The following is a 12,504-nucleotide window of genomic DNA, read 5'->3' on the forward strand; positions in this document are numbered from 1 at the left end:
ATTTATAAATACGATTCTACAACAAATACTACTTGTAAGCAGCTGTTACCAGGTTTTTAGGTTTAGCTTAAACACATACACACACACACACACATTTTCAGTTGTAGGAGGCATTACAATGTTATAGTCCATGCACTTTTCTGAGTTCTTTGAGACTAAACCAGCCCTATACACCAAGACACTAGACAAGTTTAGAAGGTGGGCAGAAAAAAATTGATTGGGGTAAATAGCACATAACAACCAGCAGCAACTCGAAGTACTTCAGGGTACTTTTTAGAACTAATTTCATCATGAGACTTTAAGAATGTGGACATTTTACCATTATCAAGAGAATTTGGATGACATGTTTCTTTTGTGCTAACTTGACTTCCCTGAATGACCTAGTTAGTAAACTTGTCACCAATAATTTGGTCACCAGGCAAATCAAGCCCGAAAGAAAGGAAGCCAATATTCAAAATACCATGTTGTTATCTGAACCTACTCAAATGTTTTATTTTCAGCAAATATGTGTAACCTTAATTTGAGGTGTTTAAATAAAACAAATACCATCAACACCAAGATAGCACGACAGCACCTCTTCTTCTAAAGTTTAGGTTTTGCCCAGTATTCCCGATACAAGGAATAGCCCATACCAAGAGTCATTGCTCCCACAACAAAGCCTTGGGCTGCCACACGTGTGTGAATCAGGTGAACGGACATTTTAGTATTTCCCCTGCTCTTCAATTTGTATAATCCATATGCAACAATTGCTGCAAAACCTGCCATCCCAATCGGGACAAATGGTGCCTCTTTAGCTTTTCGGATAAGTTTAGATCCCTGATCTTCATCATATGAAGACAGAGAAACATCTGTATCGGTTGACATGACTGGTTGAAGAATCTTCCACTACCGAAGACACGTCTTGAGCTTCCCAGGACACTATATTTTAATAAAAGGGGCAATCCACCAAGAAGCAATAATAATGATAAATATTTATGCACCTAACCAGGGTGCCCTAAAATATATAAGACAAGTACTGGCAAAACTGAAGGGAATAATACATCTCTACAATAATAATTGGAGACTTCAATACACCACTCTCATCAATAGATAGAACATCTAGACTGAATATCAATAAGGAAACAGAGAACTTGAATAACATGATGAATGAACTAGACCCAGTAGATATATCATTGTACCCCAAACAGCAGGGTTAAATTAAGACCCATCCTGAATGGGCAGTGCCCATTATCTCCATGGAAATAATTTAATCAAATGTTTCCAACCTAATCAACACTAATATGTCTGCCCCTACAAGATTGCATTAAAGAATATGGCTTTTGGGGGGGCATAATAAGTCCAAACTGGCACACTGAGAGATGAAGCCACTGAAACCAGAAGTTGAAGGCAGTGAAACTCAGGAGAGAAAGACCAACAGAAGCCAGCCATGTGCTTTCCCATGTTAGAGAGGTTTCACAGATGCCAGCAGTCTTTCTTCAGAGAAGGTATCTTCCTATTGTTGCCTTAATTTGGACATTTTTACAGCCTTAGACTTGTAACTTGAATGTTAATAAATCCCCATTGTTAAAAACCAACACTTTTCTGGTATATTGCATTTCAGCAGCTTTAGCAAACTGAAACACTGATGTTCATAGCATCATTCACAATTGCCCAAAGACGGAAGCAACCCAAGTGTCCATCAACTGATGAATGGACAAAACAAAATGTGGTATATACATAAGATGGAATATTATTCAGCTATAAGAAGAAATGAAGTCCTGATGCATGTGACAACATAGATGAACACTGAGGACATTAAGTTGAGTGAAATAAATGAGACACACAAGGACAAATATTGTATGATCTCACTAATATGAACTAATTATAATAAGCAACTTGTAGAGTTAGAATCTAGAATATAAGTTACCAGGTGATAGAATGATAGAATGAGGGTAGAGAATGGGGAGCTGATGCTTATTTTGTGCAAAATTTTTAATTTGGTTGATTGTAAATGTTTGGAAATGGATAGAGGTGAAGGTAGCTCATTATTATGAGTGCAATTAACTGCACTGAATTTTGGGTGTGATCGAGGTTGAAAGGGGAACTTTAGGGTCCTATATGTCACTAGAAGGAAAGCTGAAGGATTAAACATGGGACTATATAACACAGTGAACACTGTTGTGGATGGTGACTTTGGTTAATGGCACAATTCTAAGAATGATCTTTCATGAACTAGAACAAATATATGTCACTATTACAAGGTGTTAATAATAGGGTGGTGTACCAGTTTGTATATATTATGTCCCCCAGAAAAAGCCATGTTCTCTGATGCAATCTTGTGGGGGCAGATATATTAGTGGGGATTAAGCTGGGACATTTGGATTAGGTTGTTTCCATGGAAATTCACCCCACCCAACTATGGGTGATAACTCTGATTGGATAATTTCCATGGAGATGTTGCCCCACTCATTCAGGGTGGGTCTGAATTAAAATACTGGAGCACTATATAAGCTCAGACAGAAGGAGCAGACTTGCTACAGCCAAGAGGGACAATTTGAAGAATGCACAGAAGCTGAGAGAGTAACTGCAGAGGAGAGACAGTTTTTTTTTTTTTTTAATTGGCTTGTGTTTTTTTTTATTTTTTTGAAATAAATTCAAAGTTATATGAACAATTGCAAAAGCAATACTAGCCCCATACACAGAATTCCATCATACCCTGACCCCCCCTCCCCCGGTAGCTCAATCCACCAACTTTAACTTGCTGTCACATTGCTGTTTCTTTCCTTCCCTCCATCCCTCCCTCTCTCCCTATCATCCATCATCTATTGCTCTGTCGTCTGAACATATGAGAGTTAGCTGCACACATCCTTGAGCATTTGCTATAATTCAAGTATACACTTCCCATGAACAAGAACATTCTTTCATGCAATCCCATTAAGCGCAGCTAAGAAGTACAATAGATTCAACAATGATAAAAAGCCTACATTCTATATTTCCTTTTCCTTATGTCTCAACTTTGTCCCTTTGAGCCACTTGTCCTCTATCCTCCTGTCCCATCCAAGTTCATCCTTAGTATTCAATTGTCATCTAGTTAGACTGACTTTTTTTTTTTTTCAGTTGTGGAAACATATATACAGCCTTAATCTTCCCATTCCACTCCCTCCCTAGCCTTTCATTAGTGGGATTAATCACGTTTAGAATGTTGTAATGCTCTTTCCCACCATCCATTACTAGAAATTTCCCTTCATCTCAAACAGCAACCCTACACTCATTTCTTAACTTCCCATTGCCCCTTCCCCCATTTCTCTTAACCCAAACTCTACTTTTCATCTCTATGGTTATATTCTCTGATAATTTCTTTGTGTTTACTGTGGGGCTTAAAATTAACCTCTTAAATCCATATCAATCTTGTTTTTCTTTGATACCACCTTCACTTCAGTAGGACACATAAACTATGTTCCTATACTCCTTCATTCCCCCACCTTTATATAGTTGTCTAAAATTACATATTTTACATTGAGCTCAAAACCACTGATTTGTCCTTAGAGTTTGTGTATTTTATATCATGTAGGAAGTGACTAGTGGAATTCCAGTTCAAAAATTGACTTCTATTTGTATTCCATTGTGGTTGGAGAATGTGCTTTGAGTATATTCAATGTTTTTTTTTTTTTTAATTTCTTGAGGCTTGTTTTATGTCCCAGCTTATAGTCCCTTCTCGAGAAAGATCTGTGATCACTAGAGAAAAGTGAGTGTCCTGGTGATTTGGGATGTAAGGTACTATATATGTCTGTTAAAATTCTCTCTATCTCTTTCTCCTTCCCCTGTCTCTCCTCCAGCAGGGCTCCCCTCAGAATCTGAAGTAGGGCAGGTCTTTGATTGGCAAAGTCTCTCAGCATTTGTTTGTCTGTGAAAAATTTAAGCTCTCCCTCAAATTTGAAGGAGAGTTTTGCTGGATAAAGTATTCTTGGTTGGAAATTTTTCTCTCTCAGAGTTTTAAATATGTCATGCCACTGCCTTCTCGCCTCCATGTTTGCTGCTGAGTAGTCACTACTTAATCTTATGTTGTTTCCTTTGTATGTGGTGAATTGCTTTTCTCTTGCTGCTTTCAGAACTTGCTCCTTCTCTTCAGTATTTGAGAATCTGATCAGAATATGTCTTGGAGTGGGTTTATTTAGATTTATTCTATTTGGAGTTCACTGGGCATTTATGCTTTGTGTATTTATATTGTGTAGAAGGTTGGGGAAGTTTTCCCCAACAATTTCTTTGAATACTCTTTCTAGACCTTTACCCTTCTCTTCCCCTTCTGGGACACCAATGAGTCTTAAGTTTGGATGTTTTATTTTATCTATCGTATCCCTGAGATCCATTTCGATTTTTTTTCTCCATTCTTTCTTTTGTTCTTTCATTTTCTGTTCTGTGGGCATCTAGGACACTGAGATGTTGTTCAGCTTCCTCTAGTCTTGTATTGTGAATTTCCAGAGTCTTTTTAATTTGGCCAACAGTTTCTTTTATTTCCATAAGATCTTCCATTTTTTTATTTACTCTTGCTATGTCTTCTTTATGCTCTTCTAGGGTCTTCTTTATGTAGCTTATATCCTGGGCCATGGTCTTCTTGATGTCCTTTAAATCCTTTGCCATGTTTTTGTTCCTCGATTGTAGATCTTTGATTAATTTTGCGAGGTATACTGTATCTTCCAATATTTTGGTTTGTGTGTTTGGAGTTGGATTCTCCATATCTTCTGGTTTTATCATACGCATTAAGATTTTCTGTTGTTTTCGGCCTCTTAGCATTTGTTTTGCTTCACAGGGCTCTTTCAAGTTGTAAAGAAAAAGGGATATCCATCTAATTTTTCAGGAACACAGTTAAGTGATGTACCCTTTCTCTAACTAACCAGCAGATGGCGTCTGCGAGTCACCTATATCCCTCGAATCAGTTCTCAACCTTTTTTCCGCTTTGTGTGGGGAAATGATTCTTGTGGGTTCAGTTGGAGAACTCAGTTTGGGTGTGTTGCTGGAGCTGTCCGCCCTGAATGTGGGGCGTGTGTACGGGTAACCAGGGAGGAAGGGCAGTTCTAATGTTCAAATCCCCAGGATCCAGGAGATTCAAGGCCGCCGCAAAAGTCTAAGCCTTCATTTCAGTTCAGCCCCAGCCTCTCTCTCTCTCGCTGATCCATAAACCACTGGACTTGGTGTAGCGTCCCTGGGTTCTCTGAGCGGATCCCCCCTCCCAGCCACGCTCCTCCAGTAGCTCAGCCAAGGGAAGGCTGTGCTACGTCATCAGTGCGCGCTGTCCCACAAGGGAAGCCCCGGGCCACCGGGCCGTGCCGCGGTGCACTCCCAGCCCGAAGCAAAAATGGCCGAGCGGGGCATCTCAGACCCCTCCTCCTCGCACTGTTCCTCCTTCCCAGCTCCAGGACAACCGGCAGGGCTTTGGGCTGTGGGCACGGCCCCGGGCAGGAGTTTATCCAGCCCTCTGGGGGCCAGCTGCTAGCCGTGGGGTTTCTTTCTGCTTCCGGCTCTCCCCTCCGTTCCCCTGAACCCAATGGTATCTGCTGCGGGCTATCTTCCTGGCCAGACAGCAAGAGGCCAGCCCAGCCCCCTCTTGCTGTGTTTTACTGCGTGGTTCCCACAATTGCTACTGGAGCCGCTCCTTTTTTTTTTTTTTTTTTTTAAACAGCCAGCTGGTCTCCATACGCTGAACCCTGGCTTCCCCAGCCCGCCACGTGGCTGCGGGTCTTCCAGCCAGCTTACTCACTTGTTTCAGAATGCCGACTCCCGGTTTCACCAAGTATACGGCCCCTCTGGAGCTAGGAGCCCTCATCCAGTTGGTGCATCACTGTAACCAGTATTATAGGTCACTTTCTGGTTTTTAGCTAGTGTTTTTCATGGAGGCATTTTTTTCGCCCTGTCTCAGCTAGCCTCCATCTTAGTTCCTGAGAGACAGTTTGAAGACAGCTGTTGAAAGCAGACTCTTGCTCTGGAGAAGCTAAGAGAGGACAGATGCCCAAGAGCAGCTGAGAGTGACATTTTTGAGGAACTGCAGCTAGAGAGGAACATCCTGGGAGAAAGCCATTTTGAACCAAGAACTTTGGAGCAGACATAAGCCATGTGCTTTGTCAGCTAACAGAGGTTTTCTGGACACCATTGGCCATCCTCCAGTGAAGGTACCCGATTGCTGATGGGTTACCTTGGACACTTTATGGCCTTAAGACTAACTGTGTAACCAAATAAACCCCCTTTTATAAAAGCCAATCCATTTCTGGTGTTTTGCATTCTGGCAGCATTAGCAAACTAGAATAGATTTTGGTACCAGAGAAGTGGGATGCTGCTGTGTTTGCAAATACCAAACATGTTGGAGCAGCTTTTTAAATGGATAAGGGGAAGATTCTGGAAGAATTGTGAGGCGCTTGATAGAAAAGGCCTAAACTGCTTTGAAGAGACTATTTGTGGAAATATGGACTCTAAAGACACTTCTGATGAGGGCTTGAGCAGAAATGATGAATGTTTTGTTGCAGACTGGAACTCAGAGAGGAGCTCAGCTTACAGGGACAGTTTGAAGATGGCCGTTGAAAGCAGACTCTTGCCCCAGAGAAGCTAAGAGAGATAAACATCCCAAGAGCAACTGAGAGTGACATTTTTGAGGAACTGCAGCCTAGAAAGGAATGTCCTGGGAGAAAGCCATTTTGAAACCAGAACTTTGGAGCAGACACCAGCCATGTGCCTTCCCAGCTAACAGAGGTTTTCTGGACTCCGTTGGCCATCCTCCAGTGAAGGTACCCGATTGCTGATGCATTACCTTGGGCACTTTATGGCCTTAAGACTATAACTGTGTAATCAAATAAACCCTCTTTAATAAAAGCCAATCCATTTCTGGTGTTTTGCATTCTGGCAGCATTAGCAAACTAGAACAGGTGGTATATGGGAAAAATACATCTAAAGCAAACTATGGGCTATAGTTAACAGTAATACTTTAATATTTTGTCATCAGTTGTAAAAAAGGTTCCACACCAATGCTTAGTGTCAATAATAGGGGGATGTAAGGGACATGAGGTTTTTCTTTTTGGAGTAATGACAATGTTCTAAAATTGACTGTGGTAATGAATGCATAACTTTGTGGTTATACTGAGTACCAGTAATTGTACAATTTGGATGGACTGTATGCTGTGTGAATATATCTCAATAAAACTTCTTAAAAAATAAACACCACCAGTAGCTACAGACTGATTTTAGCTCTCAAGAAGCAGAAAATTTAAAACAGTTATCTTTTTTTTCCTCTGGAAATGAAGCATTTCAAATCATCCTCACTTAACAACACAAATCTGTTCTTTTTGGACAATTAGAACCTAGGGCCAACCTCTTAGGGTATGTAGTGAGGCTCTGCAACACATTTGCTTACTGGATTGTTATTTTTATTTATTTTTAATTTTCAAGTGTCATGAGCTATGGTACACATTTCTTGCCCTCAGAGATTTGTATCAATGCTTTTACCCATGAGGAGCCTGACTTTTGAAGAGGATAAGAAACTTGTCCAAGACTGCACAGCTATTTAGTGATTGTTTGACAGTTGCACTCAGGATGTAAACCTTGCTTTCAGATGTATAAAATGTTGTGTTTGTTTATTTTTTCTTATTTTCCCAGTGGGTTGAGTTACAAAAGAGAACCAAGCAAACTAAAGGTTTCAATGGGCAATAAAGGTCTCCACCATGGATTGCCAAATTTGAGTAATCAGTGATTAGAAGTAGATAGGGAGTGGATTTAGGTTATGTGGGGCCTGAAATTTATTTACTATTCTCTTTAAGTGAAAGATCATAAAATTATAAATACAAAATTAAATACAAAAGTAAACATTTATTTAGAATAAAAAAATTAAAACAAATTCAAATTTTAGAAATATGATGAACACTACAAACATCCTTATATCTAATAATATGTATTTTTGCTTTTTAATTATGGTGACTTCCTTGGATAATACTGTTTTCCTACATTTTTTGGCTACATATCTTTTGATTACATTTTCATATGATGCCAAGTTTGTACCATGGCTTTCTATAGAGAGAAAAGAAAATTGTCATCCTCTAGTAAAACTGGTCAAGATTTTTGTTTTATTATTGATAGATGAGATGCATGAAACCTACAATTTCACCCATAGATGTACTCACTGTTGTGGAATTCTGTGCCAGACACTCAGGAATTCTAATAAAATCTATTTTAGATGATTCTCATAAAAATGTACTATAGATTTATAATTATATACAATGTATTAATTATATTTCTGATAGGAGAGAATTTCTGTCCTGATGAGGCATTGATGAGAACTGAATCCTCTGCTTACAATTTGACACATCTGATGCTTGGAGGAATTTTCCATAGACTTGTTTCTGGCTCCAAACACTGGAAACCTTGTTTTTCCTCTACTCCCACATACTTCCAGTGTTAGGTGGAACAGGAAGCATTCCCATCCTAATAGGACCTCTGACCCTGGTTCTTCATGTCATGATGCCAGTGAACTGACTCAAGAGTAGGATTTGTATCCAGAAATGGTTCTTATTCCAACGCAACTAGTAATAGCTCTACTATGTAAGGAAGTGACTGTAAACCTCAGAAATACATACCACTGAAATGAAACTTAATGAAACCAACTCAACTACCCTTAACCAGATCCCCTAAATGTTCATGTCCATGTGATACCACCAGCCTGCAGTGTGATAGATGGAAGTCAAAGATGATGATGGTCTTAACCAATTGCAATTAAATATTTTATTTTTGCAAAGTTTACAAAAATCTATAGCCCATGCATGCCTGCGTCTTATGGTGTTAAATGAATGATCTGAAGTTCCATCATAGATAGTCCTTTATATATTTAATTTTTGAACATGTAGACTTTGACAGTAGGGAATAAAGTTTAGACAATCCTTATGGTGAGCAAGGGGAGGCTGTAATGAGTTGAAAACAGAGTAGATAAATAAGAAAGGAATGGTTAGCAGAGTTGGAATTTAGTAACTGATGGAAATAATAGGTAATAAATGCAAAATATAAGCATTTTCTCTGTCTCTTCTACTTCTCTTATAAAGGAGAACAAAAAGGTCTTTAATGACAGTATGATGTCAGCCTGATTTATTTAACCAGAGACAGACAGAGTCAGTGAACTTGGTTTTGTTCAATCCAGAGATTCTGTAATATGAGGACCTAGCCACTGAAAGCTAATTTGAATTATTACTGTTTATCTTTTTCATATGTACTGAAGACCAAATGCTTTTCCTAAACATGTTTAAAAATGCATATGCACAAGGTTTGTTATTAGTAATTGTGATTATAAATTGGAAAATGTCCAGATTTAGTCATAGTGATGATAATAATATTAGTGGGGTCCACTGAATCCTGCATAGTTTTGTATTATTTGGTTCAACTGAAACCAACAGTGATGGTATAAGAGTAGCCATTGGCGATTTCCTTATAATAAAGGGAGTGTTCTTTTAATTAACAATTAAATTGTGCTACCTGTCTTCAGATAGAGTAAAGGCAAAGTAAAGGCACTAAAATGCAATCCAACTTTTAGAGAGTTTAAAAATAAAGAAATAACCTAAGAGAACAATAAAAGGAACAAGACTTTAACAGGCTTTGACTTCAGCTAAGAAGCTATAGATTATGTGTGTGTTCTTCCTAAACAAGAAGTGTCTTGCTCCTGGTTTAACTGTGGAGCAATATGGTGGAAGGACATGCTGACAAAAGAGATCAGGTTCCCTTTAACTGCCTTGCTCTCTTCTTCCCTGTGCTAGTTTTCTATTGCTGCCATAAGAAATTATCATAAACTTGGAATAAATGACACAAATATACTCTCTTATAGTTGTGTAGGTCAGAAGTCTAACACAGGTCTCACTGGCAAAAATCGTGTTCCTTTTTGGAGGCACTAGAAAGAATCTGTTCCCTTAACTTTTCCAGCTTCTAGAGGTCTCTTGCATTCCTTGGCTTATAGTCCCTTTGCTCCATCTTCAAAGCCAACGATGTAGCATCTCTTTCATCCTTCTTCCATCGTCATATCTCTTTCTGACCACATCTAGGAAAGGTTCTCCACTTTTAAGTACTCGTGAGATTAGAATGGGCCCACCTGGGTAATTCAAGATAATCTCCCTATCTCAAGGCCCTTAACTTAATCATATCTGTAAAGTCCCTTTTGCTATTAAAATAACATATTTACTGATTCTGAAGATTAAAATGTGGACATTTTGGGGGGCCAGTATTCTGCCTACCACATTTCCCCAGATCCAAATGAACAGTGTGGGGGTCAGCAGCCTTCCCAGTTCTTCCGTACACTACTGCAAAGGACTTTTTGCTGAATATTCCCATTCTTAACCCTCCAGAGCAAGAGGTTTTCCAAGATTGTGGTATAAGAGTGGGGTAGACAGGAGAGTGAATCTCCCTGGCAATGTGGAATATGACTCCCTGGGAGGAATGTAGACCCGGCATCGTGGGATGGAGAACATCTTCTTGACCAAAAGGGGGATGTGAAAGGAAATGAAATAAGCTTCAGTGGCAGAGAGATTCCAAAAGGATCTGAGAGGTCATGCTGGTGGGCACTCTTACGCACAATACAGACAACGCTTTTTAGGTTCTAATGAACTGGAATAGCTCTCAGTAAATACCTGAAACTATCAAACTACAACCCAGAACCCATGAATCTTGAAGATGATTGTATAAAAATGTAGCTTATGAGGGGTGACAGTGTGATTGGGAAAGCCATATGGACCACACTCCCCTTTGTCTAGTTTATGGATGGATGAGTAGAAAAATGGGGGCAAAAAAAAAAAGGCACCCAGTGTTCTTTTTTACTTTAATTATTCTTTTTCCCTTTAATGTTTATTCTTATTATTTTTGTGTGTGTGGTAATGAAAATGTTCAAAAATTAATTTTGATGATTAACCCACAACTATATAATGGTACTGTGAACAATTGAATGGATGCTTTGTATGACTACATGGTATGTGGATATATCTCAATAAAAATGAATTTAAAAAAATGGGGTAGATGGGAATGGCTCTTCTCCTAAACAATTAATAATAATAATAATAATTATAAGTATTGGGGAAATCACTACTCTTAAGAAGAACCCTGAGGGCTATATTTTACATGAGTTGAATGGCTATCTAGACTGCACATAAGACTGAAAGATAAAATAATACTACTTTGGTTATTATTTGTCTTGGCTTGATTTAAACTTCTGATTATACAATAAAACCAGAGCATCAAAGTTCATTTCCAGATTCCTGGACAGCCCATTTCCCTTCAAAGTTATTGTGCCATTTTTTGCTTTCCTGATTTTGCCCAAATATTTGCAAAATTTGGATGGGGACCACAGCTTACCAGTCAACCCAGAATTCTTTTCAACGGCATGTTATTATTCATCTTGTAGATAAGTAAACTCTAGTCTAACAAAGTTCCTTTGAACTTTACATATCAAAGAGAAATCACTCTTTTTTAGACTTACTTCTAAAGCAGCTCAGCATGCCTGGAGAGAGAGAGATGTCACAGCTGCAAATGACTTGGAAACCCAACAGAGATCTAGCAGACTATCACCTATTGACTGGAGATCCTTGATCTCAGAAAATTACTGTTTTTTTATAGATGTCAGCCTCTACTACATAATCCTTTCCTTTTATGTTTTTCCATTAACCTTGTGTACTATAAAAACACTAACTTCTAACCTGTTCTTCCTTTGAATTGTCTTGTTAATTATTACCCCTCGATACTGTCCCACACTCAAGGCAGTTCTTTATACACTACAATAATAATTGAATAAATGAATGAATGAACAAGTGAGACAATGTTGTATGGTAGATAAGCCCATGATTATCCAGTCTTGGCTCCTTTACTAATACCTATGTGGCTTTGGACACATCCCTTAGCTTTTCTGGACCTCAGTTTCCAAGTCTAGAAAATGTGGATAATAATACCTACCTTGCAAGTGTATCATAAGAATTTGAGATAATATACATAAAATTCCTGACACATAGAAACAGGCAGTAAATCTCTTCCTCTTAATAGGAATCATTAACTGATATTTTGCTCTTTAGGGATTGCACAGCTAAACTTTAATAAGCTACATGGGGACTATTCTCTTTGCATATTAGCTCCAGCAAATTTTTGAAACTAAGCAGATTTTCCCATGAACTCCTAGCTTACTCTTGGCTGACGTCTCACCACCAACCTTGTGTGTGTTTTTAGAATGCCAACATTTAATATTACGTTATATATTACATTAGTAGGAAGGTAAATCTGTGGTCACACATGGGAAACATTTGAAAAACCAAACATTCATCAATATTTGGATTCTCTAACTTGCAGTTACTTGCCAAGATTGCTGAATAAGCCAGATGTAAACATTTTAATTTCATTGTATTAATCAGAGGTATAGGATAGCCTGGCCAAATAATTGTGTGGTTCTGTAAATTTTTATTTTTTTTTAACTTAAACTCTTAGATCATGTTGTTTTAGTTTGCTAAAGTTGCCAAAAATGCAATATACCAAATA

General features: G+C 38.5%; 1 protein-coding gene across 1 annotated transcript; it reads right to left on the reverse strand.

Annotated features, from left to right (window-relative positions):
• Positions 1-246: 246 nt before the first annotated feature.
• Positions 247-912, reverse strand: LOC119528737 (HIG1 domain family member 1A, mitochondrial-like). Its single transcript, XM_037829017.1, has one exon. It carries the CDS (start codon positions 862-864, stop codon positions 583-585), a length of 282 nt encoding a protein of 93 aa, XP_037684945.1. The 5' UTR covers positions 865-912; the 3' UTR covers positions 247-582.
• Between the last annotated feature and the right edge of the window lie 11,592 nt (positions 913-12,504).

Source organism: Choloepus didactylus, chromosome 3, assembly GCF_015220235.1.
Source record: "Choloepus didactylus isolate mChoDid1 chromosome 3, mChoDid1.pri, whole genome shotgun sequence".
Lineage (NCBI taxonomy): Eukaryota > Metazoa > Chordata > Mammalia > Pilosa > Megalonychidae > Choloepus > Choloepus didactylus.